At 44.1% G+C, this 18,426-nt stretch overlaps 1 protein-coding gene across 2 annotated transcripts in view; it reads right to left on the reverse strand.

Moving 5' to 3' along the window:
* The window catches only part of TPD52L1 (TPD52 like 1), a 142,089-nt gene that overhangs the window by 55,204 nt on the left and 68,459 nt on the right, over positions 1-18,426 (reverse strand). For both annotated transcript variants that reach the window (XM_069726096.1, XM_069726095.1), the window contains exon 3: positions 17,713-17,861. In XM_069726096.1, the coding sequence (XP_069582197.1) occupies positions 17,713-17,861 (149 nt within the window). The remainder of the gene's footprint in view (positions 1-17,712; positions 17,862-18,426) is intronic.

Below are 18,426 nucleotides of genomic sequence, written 5' to 3' on the forward strand. Positions count from 1 at the left end.
TGTAAGTCTGCCCTGGGGGCTCTAAACCTACGAGCGGATGAATTAAAGGGAGAGATGGTCGCTTTAAACTCTGCTATGCGTAAAGTTGAAAAGAGAGTGGAAGTGGTGGAAGAAAGGGTTGGGAGTGCAGAAGATCAGATTGGTGAATTGTTAAACAGGGAAAAAAAGTATATTCAACGTATTGCTGACCTGGAGTTTAAGACTGATGACCTTGAAAACCGATCCCGCAGGAACAACCTAAGGATTGTGGGGGTCCCAGAAAAGGCGGAAGGGAGCAACCCCACGGCTTGTATTGAGGCATGGCTAAAAAACGCTGTGGGTGGAGATGGCCTTACTAAGATGTTTGCCGTTGAAAGAGCGCACCGTGTGCCCACCAGACCCCTTCCCCCGGCTCGGCCCCAAGAGTTATCTTGGCTAAAATGCTGAACTATCAGGACCGAGACATTTTGTTGAGGAAAGCCAGGAATTGTGATGAGCTGACCATTGATGGTAATCGGGTCTCCCTTTATCCGGATTACTCTGCGGCGGTCCAAAAGCTTCGGATGAAGTTTGGGGAGGTCAAGAGGAGGTTGCGAGACTTAGATGTCCGTTATTCAATGATTTACCCAGCAAAATTAAGGGTGGTGGCTCTGGATCGGGTGCATTTTTTCCAAAATCCAGAGGAGGCGTCACAATGGCTGGATCTCAATTCTAAGCATGTCAGAGCGGGGCAGACCCGCTGAAACTGATTTAAGTGCTACTGAGGCAATTGTTAACCCTTCACTGTTATGTTTGGTTTGATAGTTAACTGGTACTTATACTGTGACTTTATGGTATATTGATATCATCAGGTTGTGTTTGGCGGCGCAACAGAATTTGCATTTTGGCTATGGTGGGCGGGGGAGCTGAAGGAACGCAGAGTTTTTATCGTTAGGCTGTGAAACAGCGTTCCCAGATCTCAAATTGAGAGGGAGAGTTTATTTTGATATTCTAAGAGTAGAGAGGAATTGGGTGGGCTTAAGAGAGGGGAGAGATGGAGTTATTTCAGTTGGGAATTGGGGATGGGGGTGGGGAGGAGGGAGGGGGTGGGAGTTGGGGTTGAGACCTTAGGGAGCTTGAACTCATTCATTGTTTCTATAAGCTACAATGGGTGGGGAGGTTAAAATCCTAAGTTGGAATGTTAGGGGCCTTGCAAATGCTACTAAAAGAACAGCTATTTTCCAATATGTACTGAAACAGAGGCCTTCAGTGATATGTCTGCAGGAAACTCACCTAGTGAAGGAAAAGGTGGCTATTCTACAGAAGAGATGGGTGAGAAAGGCGTATCACTCAACGTTCTCAAATTATGCCAGAAGTGTGTCAAACGTTGAAGAGATTGAGGTAACCACTGATAAAGACGGCCAATTTGTGTTTTTAGTATGCAAGATATTTAACAGGTTAATTTGTATTGTGTCAATTTATATTCCACCACCATATTCCAAGAAAAAGATACAGGAGATTCTGGAAATTACGGGTAGGTGGGATGGGGTGCCCCTCCTTATAGTGGGGGATGTGAACAATATATCTAATGATCACTGGGACAAGGGTAGACATGCGGAGTTGAGAAGTGAAGGGAACTCTACTCCTTTTGGAAATTATCTAAGAGAAATAGGATGGATAGATTTGTGGCGGGTGCGTAATCCTAGGACATATGCCTACTCATGTTATTCAGCAACATACGGATCTTTATCTCGCATTGATGTGGCTTTAGGAAATGGGGGGGTGAATAATCTAATACATGAGGTGGAGTATAGGCCTAGAGTAATATCGGACCATAGCCCAGTACTGGTCTCGGTACAAATGACTGGGAAGAGTGGTCTGACGGGGTTGGGATGGAAATTTCACCCCTCCTGGCTACAGTATTTGGATATGGAACAGGTGGGAACTGAACTCGGGGAGTTTTTCAGGATTAATGAAGGGAGTGCGGGGAATCTTGTAGTGTGGGACACCATGAAGGCATACCTGAGAGGAATTTTATTCCGGGACATCTCGAGACATAAAACTAAGTCTAAAATTCAAGACAATGCAGTGATGGAGGAACTGAGGGTGGCGGAAGAGACACTGGCCTCTCAGAATTCAAGAGAAGCGCAACTTCGTATGAGGGCGGCTCAGGTAGCGGTCGATGAACTCCATATGCGTAGGGCAGATAGGTTGAGAGCCTTTCAAAAGGAAACATTTTATTCTGAGGGAGAGAAGGTAGGACATTTGCTCTCGGTGGTGGTTTCTGCGCAGCGGGATTCTTCACATGTATACTCCATAAGAACAGAGGAAGGTAAAACGGTTACTCAGGGGGGGGGAATTTTAGACGTTTTTCGGAGATTTTATAGTAAATTATATTCCTCTAGGGTGGATAAAAGTCCTGAGGAAATGAATAGATATCTGAAAGAGGTTGACTTACCCAGACTAGGTAGAGAGGAAAGGGAGTGGATGGATAGACCGCTTGGGGAGGAAGAATTGAAGGCGGCTTTGGCAGATATGGCGGGGGGCAAGGCTCCGGGGACGGACGGTATCCCAGTAGAGGTTTATAAAATTCTTAATGCAGAGTTAATGCCCAAATTGGAGCGAGTGTTCTCTGAGTCGTTGGAGAGGGGAGTGCTGCCTCCATCAATGAGAGAGGCCATTGTGGTGGTTATTCCTAAAGCTGATAAAGATCCTCAACAGCCGGAGTCGTATAGACCAATTTCACTTCTAACGGCTGACATAAAGATTTTGGTGAAGGCCCTGGCGAACAGGCTGTCCCAAGTGATCGATAAATTGATTCACCCAGACCAGTCTGGCTTTATGCCCAATAAATCCACGGCAATTAACTTGAGAAGGCTATTTTTAAATATGCAAATTCCTGCAGACAATGCCGGAAAAAGAGTTGTGGTGTCTTTAGATGCCCACAAGGCCTTTGATTGTGTGGAGTGGAGTTACTTGTGGTCGGTACTGGATCGCCTGGGGTTTGGTCCAAAATTCATCTCCTGGGTTAAGTTGCTGTACTCGTTCCCAACGGCAAAAATTAGAGTTAATAATAATTTGTCAGAGAGTTTCCCGCTGTTTAGGGGTACCAGACAGGGGTGTCCGCTGTCCCCGTCGCTCTTCGCTCTGGCCGTGGAGCCGTTAGCGGCTAAAATAAGAGGTGCTCAGGAGGTCAGAGGTTTCATCTATGGTAGGACGGAAGACAAAATTGCATTATATGCTGACGATATTTTGTTGTTCCTGGAGGATTCTGAAAGGTCCCTGTGCAATGCGGTTGCTTTGATTGAGGAGTTTGGTCGGTTTTCGGGTCTCACAATAAACTGGGATAAGTCTTGTATGTTGTTGATTGAGGGGGACAGTATTGGCAGTGGAGAGAGGGCGATAACCACAAAATTAAAGATTGTTCAAAAATTCAAATATTTGGGTATTCAGATTGCTCTTCCTCTAACTACCTTTGAGGAACTGAATTTAAGTCCATTAATGCAGAAAATTCGTACCAAGATTGCGGCATGGAACAAATTACATTTATCGGTGGTTGGTAGGGTGAACCTCTTAAAGATGATTGTAATGCCACAGTTGTTGTACGTGCTACATAACTCTCCCATTTGGATTACACAGTGCAGATTCCGTAAGATTAGGTCTTTGTTTGGGGAATTAATATGGGGAGGAAAGAGTCCTAGGTTTAAACAGGAGATACTTCAGAGGGCCAAAACAGAGGGGGGTCTTGCACTTCCTTATCCATGGCTATACTTCTTAGCAGCACAGTGTCAACATCTCAAAGGATGGGGGGAGGAGGCAGGGAGTGTGCAAATACCTAATAGCTTGAGGTTCTTACTACAGGCAGACGTTTTGAGTGACAGTTTGGAGGGAGGACAATTCAAAAAAATGGGTTCACAGGGGTGCACTATCAAATTAATTCACAGAGTATGGGAAAAAGTCAAACTCATTAGGGAAGTGAGTGGGTTCACCAGATTCTCGCCTATTTGGGACAACATTTATCTACCGGAATTTAGGCAGAGGGAGGGTTTTCACTTTTGGTCTGCAGCAGGTATTAAACGGCTGGGGCAGCTGATAAGTCAGGGCAGACTTAAAACATTTGAGGAGTTGCAGGAAGAATTTCAGTTGCCACGGTCTGAATTGTTCCAGTATAATCGTATCTCTCATGCTTATCAGGCACAGAATAAAAGGGGAGCCATAGTGGTACAGATTGATCTCATGCTCGACTATATCCTTAAGAATAGCTGCACGAAGGGGGCGATTTCAGAAATATATGGGTTTCTACTTTTTTCTTTCCTGGAAAAATATCCCATCCGAGCCAAAGGGAAATGGGAAGCTGAATTGGGAATAATTGACAATGATAGATGGGAGTCGGTCCTAGAATATGTGCCCAAGATATCAATGAGTGAACCAGGCAGGCTATCACAGTTATTCGTAATCCATAGGGCCTATAGAACCCCTGACAGGTTGTTCAAGGCTGGGCTTAGGCAGAACTTGGAATGCCCTCGGTGCTCACAATCCCAGGCGGGGATATTGCATATGATGTGGCAGTGCCCTAGACTGTCCTCCTTCTGGATAGTTGTTTTAAATCGTATTGAACTGGTGTATGGATGTTCTATCCCTAGGGTTCCACTGACTTGCATATTGGGATATGTGGAGGAAATTGTTACGGACAACATGTTTAAAATAGCTATTGCACGATTGTTATTCATTGCTAGGAAATTGATCGCCAAATTTTGAATTAGAGAGGAACCTCCAACAAGAAGAGACTTTCTTAAGCAAGCGGAGCATATACTTACTTTGGAGAAAAGTATCTACACCAAAAGGAATAAGCTGGACATCTTCCACAAGCTGTGGCAACCGTGGATGGACTTGAATTAGGATGATAAATGAGAATATAGGGAACCTAGTATTCAATGGAAATATAACGGATGTTTATTCAAATGTTTGTATGATGATGGGAAGTGGGGTGGCTCTGGCTGAGGTCTCTGGGGATGGGCGGGGTGGGGGGCTCTGGGTCGGGGGGAAAAAGTTATCTGTAAATGTTTAATGAAACATTATGAAACATTGTCATGAGAAATATTCTGATTGTTTATTCTTTGCGGATAATAAAAATCTATCTGATAAAAAAAAAAAAAAAGACAAACTCAGTGAGAGGTAAAAATGAAGACCAGTCCTTCTGCTGAACTGCCGCAAAAAACTTTAAAATTTGTTCTGGAGATTGAATTGTTCTCAGTCTGACCATTGATTTCAGGGTGGTAAGCAGATGAAAATGAAAAGTCAATTCCGAGTTTGCCGCAAAAAGTTCTGCAGAATATATAGGTAAATTGCACTCCCCTATCAGACACAATATTAAGAGTGATCCCATGTTACCTTACAATATGATAAACAAACCACCTTGAGAGTGTTTCTGCATTAGGTAATCCTGACAAAGAAACAAAATGAACTTGTTTGCTGAATTGGTCAACCACCACCCAGATAACCATTTTCCCCCCAGACAGAGCACTGGCCGTCTATCACTGAGGTTAGCGCATGCACAGACTATACAAGCAAATACAAAATATTTACTATCATTATGCATGGACTGCCATCAAAAGTGTAGTAATGGCTTTTCTTGTAGTAGGATGACCACTGAAGACTGAATCATGAAACTCCTGTAACAAACGCAATCTTAGATACACAGGCACAAATAATTTGGACCCTGGAGAGCTTCTATAAGAGTTTCTGAAAGCGTTTGTGAAACTGGGAAATGAGAGCTGCATTGTTCCACCAATCTTCATTGGAGCACTGCCGAAACTCAATGCAGTATTCCTCAGCTGTGCGACCCCCTTGCCAGGCCCATGATCCTAGCCTCAGCTACATGGATCCTGCCGGGTGCATGATCAGTCAGATATAAATGTCAAAAAAGGCGTCAACAGAAAACCGTTCTGGGGCTTGTGGGGACAAGGAAAATGCCCTGGTCTGAGGACCCCTTTGCAGTAAGGACATGATTATTCCCACCCACTGGAACTCATCCGCTGACGACAAGGTACGCAAGATAAAAAATAACCTACAACTCCCAGGAACACCCTACACTGATCTTTCTCTCCTGAAAATTTATCAGGGAGGGCTATTACAAGTTCGGGAAAGACCAACTGTACGTCAGAGGGTACTAACATCACAGCCACTGCTGGCAGTGGAACGCCATGGAAGTATTCATAAAATTAATTATCTGACCCTGCAACTGATATTGTAATGACTCCAGACTCTGGCATTCCTTAGCCAGATCCTCAGTCATTTTCGTAAAATTCGCCACTTGGTCAATAAGTTTGTGAACAGGATCCATACTGCCGGAAAAGAAAAACATATAGGCCAGACATAATGTAATGCTAAGTCACTTATTACGGACAAGCCATGGGTTAGGATATTCAAAGAGCTCAAGGTCAAAATCAATGCGAGAATATTATAAACAGAGGGAAGAGACAAAGGTGTAATCAAATAAGTCTGAGGGAAAAATACCATGATGATAGCGGATCAGAACACGGGGGTTAAACAGACGGATGGTCAAAATGATGTCCAAGGTCAGGCAATGAACGATGAACAAGCAGAGGGGGAGGGTATTCATTTTATAGGAGGGGAAGATAGTGCAGATAGAGACCTGGGCACAAATAAGGAAGATGGGGATGGCGGTGGCATGGGGGGTGGGGTTAGAACACTTAATAATTTAAGAAAGAATAGAGGTACAGATAGGAACATCAAGTGCATGTATACTAATGCCAGAAGCCTTGCCAACAAAATGGACAAATTAGAATTAATGTTGTTGGAGCATAATTATCACATGGTGGGGATATCTGAAACATGGCTGGATGAGAGCCATGACTGGGCTGTTAACTTGCAGGGTTATAGTCTGTTCAGAAATGACCGAATGGATAGGCGAGGGGGAGGGGTGTGTCTATATGTAAAATCGTCCTTAAAACCCATCCGGCGTGATAATATAGGTGAATCTAATGAAAATGTAGAGTCCCTGTGGGTGGAGATAAGGGGAGGGGGAAAAAATAATAAATTACTGATAGGGGTTTGTTATAAATCTCCAAAAATAATGGAAGCAACGGAGAATATCCTCACAAAGCAAATAGATGAAGCTGCGACTCAAGGAGAAGTCATTATTATGGGGGACTTCAACTACCCTGAAATAGATTGGGGAACAGAAACCTGCAGTTCCAGCAAAGGTAATTGGTTTTTGACAACTATGAGAGACAATTACCTTTCACAACTGGTTCAGGACCCAACAAGAAGGGGGGCACTGCTAGACCTAATATTAACCAACAGGCCAGACCGCATAGCAAATATAAGGGTTGGGGGTCTCTTGGGGAATAGTGATCACAAAAATAGAATTATTCTTACCGTTAATTCGGTTTCTAGGAGCCTTCCACGACAGCCACCAGGAGGTTGTCTCCATTCCCTAATGGGGGACAGGAAGCACAAGAGGTTAAAAACCCCTCCCACCTCCCATTAACCAGTGACTTACAACAGAACCCATAGCACCGGTTACCTTTAGGTTCTCAGAAAAATATCCAAGAATATCGGGAGGGAATTAATGCTGTCGTGGAAGGCTCCTAGAAACCGAATTAACGGTAAGAATAATTCTATTTTCTCTAGTAGCCTTCCACGACAGCCACCAGGAGGAATGCCAACCAATTCTGTATTTAGGGAGGGACCACAGCTTGAAGAACCTTTCGGCCAAAAGCAAGATCCCGATTGGACCAGAAGTCCAATCTATAATGCTTAGTAAAAGTGTGTAGGGAAGACCATGTTGCTGCCCTGCAAATCTGCTCCGATGAAGCGCCAGCCCTTTCAGCCCAAGAGACAGAAGTAGATCTGGTGGAATGGGCTTTTAGGCCCGCAGGAACAGCAATATTCTGAGTTGAGTATGCTTCAGAAATGGCCTTTTTTATCCAGTTGGCAATGGTACTCTTCGCTACCTTCTTGCCTTTGTTTCTGCCAGAAAGATGAACGAAGAGATTTTTGTCAATTCTAAATGATTTAGTATGTTCTAAGTAATATAACACTATACGTCGTACATCCAAAGTATGGAATCTGTGTTCTTCCGGATTTGAAGGATTGTGACAGAACGATGGGAGGACTATATCCTGTGATCGATGAAATTCTGACACTACTTTCGGTAGGAAACAAGGATCTGGACGGAACACAATGGAATCATCTCTTATGGTAAGATAAGGTTCTCTTATTGAAAGGGCTTGTATTTCCCCTACTCTTCTTGCGGTAGAAATTGCAACCAAGAAGGCCGTCTTGTAGGACAGAAGTTGCGAGGAACAAGATGATAACGGCTCAAATGGAGGAGCCGTAAGACCTTTTAGGACTATGTTTAAGTCCCACGATGGCACGAAAATTTGTCTTCTTGGACAATGTCTTGATGCTGCGACCATAAACCTTTATCCAACGATGACCCGCAAGGTCCCGATCAAAGACGGAACTTAAGGCTGACACTTGAACTTTCAAGGTACTTGGCTTCAGCCCCAACTCTAATCCTTTTTGTAAAAAATCTAATATTTGTGAAATATTAGGATAAAAAGGGTCAGGTTTATGAGGATGACACCACGAGGAGAATCTATTCCAGATTTTGCCATATATGGCATTGGTAATAGGTTTTCTAGATTTCTGTAGAGTAGATATTACCGACTCTGAAAGGCCCCTAGCTCTTAGTACCTGGGCTTCAATAGCCAGGCTGCCAGTTTGAACTTCTGTGGTTCTGGATGATAAAAGGGGCCCTGGCAGAGGAGATCTTCTGATACTTGAAGAAAGACTGGACCGTCCACCTTCAGTTCTTCGATGAGGTGGTACCAGCTCCTCTTCGGCCATGCTGGAGCTACTAAGATAGTCTGGACCTGATCGTCCCGGGTCTTCCGGAGGGTCTTCGCAAGTAACGGTATTGGAGGGAACCCGTATGCTAGATGGAACCTCCAAGTATGAGCAAAGGCGTCTACTCCTTGAGACCTGTCCTTGGGGTTTAGGGAGAAGTAGTTCTCGACTTGTGCATTCTGGCTGGACGCTAGAAGGTCTATATCGGGAAGACCCCATCTGTCTGTCAACATTTTGAAAACGTCCGCCTTCAGGCTCCACTCTCCTGGATGTAAGACGTGACGACTTAGGCGATCTGCCTGAACGTTCACCGACCCCTTGAGGTGTATCGCTGAAAGTGAGAGGAGATGTTTCTCTGCCCAGCAAAATATTCTGTTTGAAATTGCTTTCAGTTGGTTGAACTTTGGACTCCCCTGGTGTTTTAGATGCGCAACAGTCGTCATATTGTCCGAGTACACTCTGACATGTTGACCTATAACGAGACTGCTGGCTGCCAGAAGGGCCCTCTCCACTGCCAACAGTTCTCTAGAGTTGGAGGAACCGGAGCTTTCCTTCTGATTCCAGAGACCCTGGAATGGAATTTGCGAGACCACTGCTCCCCAACCTTTTTGACTGGCGTCCGTTGTTACTGTAATTAGCGGATCTTGCACCCAGTCGACCCCCTTCAGTAGGTTTGATTGGATCGTCCACCAGGTTAACGAGGCTTTTACCTTCCCTGGAGTGTAAACTCTTCTGTTTAGGGAATTTGGATTCCCGTTCCAGTTCCCTAAGATGTGCGCCTGCAAAACTCTGGAGTGGCTCTGAGCCCACTGGACTGATTGTATACAGGCCGTCATCGAACCCAGAAGAGACATCGCAACCCGTAAGGTCGGAGAACGTTGTTTCCTGAAGTGTGAGACCTTGGAAATTAGATTCATCCGATGTTCCTCTGGTAGGAAGGATTTTTGACCTTCTGAATCCAAGAGGACTCCGAGGAATTTCCTCACCTTTGATGGTGATAGCTGAGACTTTTTTAGATTTGGAATCCAACCCAAAAGCTGTAAGATGTTCAGAGTTTTGGAAATTCTCTGATTGAGAACTTCGGCGGAAGGACCAATTATTAACAGGTCGTCCAAGTATGGTACTATAGCGATGTCTTGGCTCCTGATATGGGCAACTGCTTCCGCCATGACTCTGGAAAACACCCTTGGGGCTGAGGAGATCCCGAAGGGGAGAACATTGTACTGGAAATGTAAGATTTTTTGGTTGAATTGGACCGCAAATCTCAGGTATTCCCTGTGCCGAGGATGTATTGGAATATGGAAATAGGCATCCTTGAGGTCTATTGTTGCCATATATGAATGAGGAGCTATTAGAGGGATGGCTGTTTTTACTGATTCCATCTTGAACTTGCGGTAGGTTATGTATTTGTTGAGAGCTTTCATATTTATTATAATACGAGATTGCCCCGAAGGCTTTTTTATCATGAAGATACGGGAATAGTGTCCTTCCCCTTGCTCGTTCACCGGGACTATGGATATAGCTCTTGAGTCTAGCAAGTCCTGTATTCCAGCCATCATCAACTTTTGAGTCTCCCGAGATGACGGGGAGGTGACTCTTAAGATCCTGGGAGGAGGCGCATCGAACTCTATCAGTAGACCCTGTTGGATTACACTCACCACCCAGGGGCTGTTGGAGATATTCTGCCAACTGTGAACGAAGTTCGAAAGCCTCCCCCCCACCGGATCGGAGTCATTGCTTTTCTTGTTGTGTTTGTTGGGGAATAAGGATGTTTTTAGGCTTCCCCTTACCATAACTCCACCTCCCGGTTTTTCCTTTCCCTTTACCCTGGGAGGGCTGGGGCTGGGAGGGTCGAAAAAAACGCTTCCTGGGAGGTCTCTGCTCAGGAAGGGTTTTCTTTCTGTCTGTGGCTTTCTCTAAGATGTCATCTAAGGAGGGCCCAAACACGTAGTCACCCTTAAAGGGAATAGAACACAGTTTTATTTTTGACGTAACGTCTCCGCTCCACATCTTTAACCAGAGAGCTCTTCTGGCTGAATTTGTCTGGACCAAGGATCTGGCGGCCACCCGGATAGATTCCAGTGAGGCATCTGCAAGGAAACCTGTTGCCCTGTGTAAGATAGGCAAAGAGTCCAGTACCTCCTCTCTTGGGGTACCCTGAGAGATGTGGCTTTCTAACTCTTGTATCCAACGAAAGAGAGAGCAGGCCACGCAGGTGGATGCTATATTGTATCTGAGGGCTGAGGTAGACGTTTCCCAGGATTTTTTGAGAAGGCTCTCAATCTTCCTATCCAAGGGGTCTTTTAATTGGGAGGAATCCTCGAACGGCAGAGCCGTCTTTTTAGCCACTCTAGCCACCTGGACATCAATTTTTGGAATGTCCCATTTTATTAGGTCCTCCTCAAGAGGGAACCGATGCTTAAAGTCTGGAGGCGTTGTTAGCCGTTTCTCAGGCAATTCCCATTCATTATTAATCATATCAATTATGCTTTTATGGACAGGGAACCCGGGTTGTTTTTCAGTATGTATGCCGAACAGTTCGTCTTGAATAGACTGAGGAACTGATTCCTCTTTTAGCCCCATAGTGTTCCTCACTGCAGATACCAATTCCTCAATATATTCAGAGGAAAAAAGGTATTTCCTAATTTCCGCAGATTTACGTGGTACCGCATCTTCCCATTTGACAGAGGAAGACGTATAAGACCCCTCAGACTCTGACTCAGAGTACTCCTGGATTTTCCTCTTTTTAGGGAGTGATAGACCAGGTGAGGATGGTGGTGGCGGTGGAGGTGGGGCGAGTGTGGCCAAACAGGTTTGAACCTCCTGCCTAACCAAGGAGCGAATTTCATCAATCAAAGAAGGGTGTTCCGCTCTGACGATTTTATCCGTGCAAGGTTGGCATAACTTTTTCTCCCAATCTGGTGGCATTTTTACATTACAGGTGGCACATTTGCGCTTGGTAATATTTTTAGGGCCAGGCTTGACTCCTTGCAATGAGAGAGGAAGCCGTGTAAGAAAAGGTATATTGAAAAATGTGCCTTTAAATGGGACCCCCTCTGCCGTACTTACTAGGGCTTGGGGAGCGCTGGGCTCTGCAGCTGCAGGGCAAGACGCATCCATGCTTACAGCAGCTTACCTGAGACGTCTTCGCAGCTTATGTAGAAAATAAGCCTGCACCAGCGTGTGGCAATTAGCCGCCCCTCCCCCTCCGGAGTCCCAGGCAGGCGTGGGAGGATGCAGCGTGCCTCGCACGCCGTTCGGTAATCCATTTCTCTGGCCTGTATCGCTCCTGCACAGGAGCGCCGACCCGGAAGTGGAGCGTCACCTGACTTCCGGGTCGCCGAACAGCGCGCGCTAGGAGGGGGAAACGCCGGAGAGCTCAGGGAGGCCTCCGGCGGGCACCCCGACCAGCTTTATCCCTGCAAGAGGACGCAGGAGGCCGGGGGAATGCGGTCCCAGAATCCCGAGGAGACGGGAGGCACAGCGCAGGAGGAAGCCGCGGGGGGCCCGACCTTAAGTGCCCGGCAAGAAATTTAACACAGGTACTCTGCTTAGAGCCGCCGCAGCAGCGCACCAGGAACCTCTCCATGCCCCATGGGGGACAGGAAAGACACTGGTTAATGGGAGGTGGGAGGGGTTTTTAACCTCTTGTGCTTCCTGTCCCCCATTAGGGAATGGAGACAACCTCCTGGTGGCTGTCGTGGAAGGCTACTAGAGAAATAATAAGTTTTCATGTATCCTTTAAAAAGATGTGTAGTAGAGGGGTTACAAGGACACTAAACTTCAGGAGGGCAAATTTCCAACGGATGAGAGAGGATCTTGGTGCAATTAACTGGGACGATATCCTGAGACATAAAAATACACAATACAAAAAAATGGAGACATTTATTAGCATCCTGGATAGGACCTGTGCACAGTATATACCGTATGGGAATAAACATACTAGAAATAGGAGGAAACCAATATGGCTAAATAGAGCTGTAAGGGGCGCAATAAGTGACAAAAAGTAAGCATTTAGAGAATTAAAGGAAATACGTAGTGATGAGGCATTAAATAAATACAGAAAATTAAATAAATTCTGTAAAAAGCAAATCAAGGCAGCAAAGATTGAGACAGAGAGACTCATTGCCAGAGAGAGTAAAAATAATCCCAAAATATTCTTTAACTACGCACAGTACAGACCAAAAGTTTGGACACACCTTCTCATTTAAAGATTTTTCTGTATTTTCATGACTATGAAAATTGTACATTCTCACTGAAGGCATCAAAACTATGAATTAACACGTGGAATTATATACTTAACAAAAAAGTGTGAAACAACTGAAATTATGTCTTATATTCTAGGTTCTTCAAAGCAGCCACCTTTTGCTTTGATGACTGCTTGGCACACTCTTGGCATTCTCTTGATGAGCTTCAAGAGGTAGTCACCGGGAATCGTCTTCCAACAATCTTGAAGGAGTTCCCAGAGATGCTTAGCACTTGTTGGCCCTTTTGCCTTCACTCTGCGGTCCAGCTCATCCCAAACCATCTCGATTGGGTTCAGGTCTGGTGACTGTGGAGGCCAGGTCATCTGGCGTAGCACCCCATCACTCTCCTTCTTGGTCAAATAGCCCTTACACAGCCTGGAGGTGTGTTTGGGGTCATTGTCCTGTTGAAAAATAAATGATGGTCCAACTAAACGCAAACCGGATGGAATAGCATGCCGCTGCAAGATGCTGTGGTAGCCATGCTGGTTCAGTATGCCATCAATTTTGAATATATCCCCAACAGTGTCACCAGCAAAGCACCCCCACACCATCACACCTCTTCCTCCATGCTTCACGGTGGGAACCAGGCATGTAGAGTCTATCCATTCACCTTTTCTGCGTCGCACAAAGACACGGTGGTTGGAACCAAAGATCTCAAATTTGGACTCATCAGACCAAAGCACAGATTTCCATTGGTCTAATGTCCATTCCTTGTGTTCTTTAGTCCAAACAAGTCTCTTCTCCTTGTTGCCTGTCCTTAGAAGTGGTTTCCTAGCAGCTATTTTACCATGAAAGCCTGCTGCAAAAAGTCTCTTCTTAACAGTTGTTGTAGAGATGTGTCTGCTGCTAGAACTCTGTGTGGCATTGACCTGGTCTCTAATCTGAGCTGCTGTTAACCTGTGATTTCTGAGGCTGGTGACTCGGATAAATTTATCCTCAGAAGCAGAGGTGACTCTTGGTCTTCCTTTCCTGGGGTGGTCCTCATATGAGCCAGTTTCTTTGTAGCGCTTAATGGTTTTTGCCACTGCACTTGGGGACACTTTCAAAGTTTGCCCCATTTTTCGGACTGACTGACCTTCATTTCTTAAAGTAATGATGGCCACTCGTTTTTCTTTACTTAGCTGCTTTTTTCTTGCCATAATACAAATTCTAACAGTCTATTCAGTAGGACTATCAGCTGTGTATCCACCAGACTTCTGCACAACACAACTGATGGTCTCAATCACATTCATAAGGCAAGAAATCCCACTTATTAAACCTGACAGGGCACACCTGTGAAGTGAAAAACATTCCCGGTGACTACTTCTTGAAGCTCATCAAGAGAATGCCAAGAGTGTGCAAAGCAGTCATCCAAGCAAAAGGTGGCTACTTTGAAGAACCTAGAATACAAGACATATTTTCAGTTGTTTCACACTTTTTTGTTAAGTATATAATTCCACATGTGTTAATTCATAGTTTTGATCTATAAATGAGAAGGTGTGTCCAAACTTTTGGTCTGTACTGTAAATAGTAAGAAACTAAAAAATGATAGTGTTGGCCCCCTTAAAAATAGTCTGGGTGAAATAGTGGATGAGGATGAGGAAAAAGCCAATATGCTAAATTACTTTTTTTCATCAGTATTTACACAAGAAAATCCCATGGCAGACAAAATGACTAGTGATAAAAATTCCCCATTAAACATCACCTGCTTATCCCAGCAGGAAGTACGTTGGCGTCTAAAAATCACTAAAATTGACAAATCACCGGGCACAGATGGGATACACCCCCGAGTACTGCAGGAATTAAGTACAGTCATTGATAGACCATTATTTTTAATCTTTAAAGACTCCATAATAACAGGGTCTGTACCACAGGACTGGCGTATAGCAAATGTGGTGCCAATATTCAAAAAGGGGACAAAAACTGAACTCGGTAATTATAGGCTAGTAAGCTTAACCTCTACTGTGGGTAAAATCCTGGAGGGCATTCTAAGGGATGCTATACTGGAGTATCTGAAGAGGAATAACTTCATGACCCAGTATCAGCACGGGTTTACTAGGGACTGTTCATGTCAGACTAATCTGATCAGCTTCTATGAAGAGGTAAGTTCCGGACTGGACCAAGGGAACCCAGTGGACGTAGTGTATATGGACTTTTCAAAAGCTTTTGATACGGTGCCACACAAAAGGTTGATACATAAAATGAGAATAATGGGGATAGGGGAAAATATGTGTAAGTGGGTTAAGAGCTGGCTCAGGGATAGGAAACAAAGGGTGGTTATTAATGGAGCACACTCGGACTGGGTCGCGGTTAGCAGTTGGGTACCACAGGGGTCAGTATTGGGCCCTCTTCTTTTTAACATATTTATTAATGACCTTGTAGGGGGCATTCAGAGCAAAATTTCAATATTTGCAGATGACACTAAACTCTGCAGGGTAATCAATACAGTGGAGGACAATTTTATATTACAGGATAATTTATGTAAACTAGAAGCTTGGGCTGATAAATGGCAAATGGGCTTTAATAGGGATAAATGTAAGGTCATGCACTTGGGTAGAAGTAATAAGATGTATAACTATGCGCTTAATTCTAAAACTCTGGGCAAAACCGTCAATGAAAAAAACTGGGTTTATGGGTGGATGACAAACTCATGTTCAGTGGCCAGTGTCAGGCAGCTGCTACAAAGGCAAATAAAATAATGGGATGCATTAAAAGAGGCATAGATGCACATGAGGAGAACATTATTTGACCTCTATTCAAGTCACTATTTTGACAACACTTAGAACACTGTTATTCCCCCATAGAGGAAGCATTAGCGAAACGGCACTGTCGGGGTGAGAGCACATAGCCGACCGGGACCTCTCTCCTTCTTTTACACTCAGGTATGACGATACATTTCTCTCCTATAGTGTTATAGTCCTCCTTTTAGTTGTACCATCTGCGGTCATTAGTGAGTTCAGGACGCACTCTCTACATTTTGTTACGGGCATCTGCATTATTTCTTCAGCACACATTTGTGGCTACTTAACTTTCATTGCACTAAGCACCTAACACTTAGCATAAAGCACTTTGCAAAGCATGCAGTAGTCTATCATCATTTTTAGTTTGCGCTCTATTTATGACCCACTTATGCAGAGGACTTACTATATTATTTTGTTATTACTGAGTTTTGGAGATTTGTCTTGTCATTCTGACATTTAAATTATGATACCTTATATGTATGTATGCCCCTCCCTTTTTGTCTGCACTACGCATTAGGCATTTTTTCTTCAATATTTGGCGGGGTGCTATTTTACCCAGCGATTGATTGCACAGAGGGCATTTCATTTCATACAGAGGTGTATATATGTGCTTTATGATCTCTTTTTTTTTACATCAATTTACTTTCTGGTCATACCTGTAATATTATTTATGATATTGTATATAGGCCCTGTCTCCTATGTGTTCTTCTTTTTGTGACTCCAGTAGCTTGATTAGGTATTTTTAACCTATTTTTAAATATATTCAATAAAATCTATTATGTTTTATTTTTGCATTTATCATCTTTCCTACACTTGATGGAAGTGGTGGTGTGTATTTAACTTAGAATACTGTGCACAGTTCTGGTCTCCGGCGTATAAGAAAGACATAACTGAACTAGAGCGGGAGCAGAGAAGAGCGACCAAGGTTATTAGAGGACTGGGGTGTCTGCAATACCAAGATAGGTTATTACACTTGGGGCTATTTAGTTTGGAAAAATGAAGACTAAGGGGTGATCTTATTTTAATGTATATGAGGGGACAGTACAAAGACCTTTCTGACGATCTTTTTAATCATAGACCTGAGACAGGGACAAGGGGGCATCCTCTACGTCTGGAGGAAAGAAGGTTTAGGCATAATAACAGACGTGGGTTCTTTACTGTATGAACAGTGAGACTATGGAACTCTCTGCCTTATGATGTTGTAATGAGTGATTTATTACTTACATGTAAGAGGGGATTGGATACCTTTCTTGAAAAGTATAATGTTGCAGGGTATATTTACTAGATTCCTTGATAGGGTGTTGATCTTGAAACTAGTCTGATTGCCGTATGTGGAGTCGGGAAGGAATTTTTTTCCCCAAAGTGGAGCTTACTACATGGGTATTTTTTGCCTTCCTCTGGATCAACATGTTAGGGCATGTTAGGTTAGGCTATGGGTTGAACTAGATGGACCTAAAGTCTTCCTTCAACCTTAATAACTATGACAAGGAAAAGAGAGAAAAAACACACAGAGCTGAATGTATGTCTGGCAGAGGTCTGGGACTAAAAGCCCAGCTAATTAGCAGAGCAATCACTTGGGACAAAGAACACCTGGAGACAGCCAGCACCTCCCAATTTGAGAATGGATGGCCGAGCTTTAAATCAAAACACAGACAGCTCAACATGACCCTGCACCTGACTGGATACTGAGCTGTCAATCATAGTACTGAGAGCTTCAGCACGCCCCTGTACCAGACTGGACGGCTGAGCCATCAGTTACTGCATCCCACACACACTGAGGAGTAAAATCGTGACAAAAACTCAGTAATTGACACAAATTTATATAACGATAACTAGGACTGTAATGAACAAATGGGACAATTACACTCATTGAGGTCATATAATGAATAGTTTAAGAGATAGACACTTACGCAGAATGGGTCTGCACATCGTGCCAGCTGCGACTAAAGTTCTGCTTCAGCTCATTCATCATGCTGACTCCCAGTTTATGCTTTATCTCTGCCAGGTGCTTCTCTTTGGCAGCTAATACTTGACGTAGAGTTACAATTTCATCTTCTAGCTATACAAACATAGAAGTTGGAAAAAACGTGTCAAACATAAAAGAAACAAATTAGCATTCAAGAGTTATTAGCAGAAAGTGTCAATTTGGGGATGCTGATAATAATTATACATCTCTGACAGTACCTCCTCTACTTATCATTGTTGCTAGAGTTCTCTAATGCATCTTCACCATATCAACAATAGAAAATAAAGCCTTTGCTCACTTGAGAACATCTATTATTTATTACTCCATGAAGCAGAGGCCACAATCACAACTCAGCCCTAAAACATGCATAGGTACCTCTGTTGTATAAGAGAATATATGAAATCGGGCGTAATGATCGCGGTCGTAGAGGTCACGACCGTGACTGTGGTCATACAGAAGGGAGGCCCGCCAATGCCAATGCATTGTTCAGCTGGATGTGCATCTGAGAACGCACATTCAGCTAAAATATATTGCAAAGCAGAGACCGTCCAGGCCCAGTGCTGCAATACACGCCGCCAGCCAATCAGCGACCGGCAGCTGACATCGAAAAGCCAGTCACATGCTGCACATGGCAGTGACATCATGCGCTGCTTGTCGC

This window comes from Ranitomeya imitator, chromosome 5 (assembly GCF_032444005.1).
Source record: "Ranitomeya imitator isolate aRanImi1 chromosome 5, aRanImi1.pri, whole genome shotgun sequence".
Lineage (NCBI taxonomy): Eukaryota > Metazoa > Chordata > Amphibia > Anura > Dendrobatidae > Ranitomeya > Ranitomeya imitator.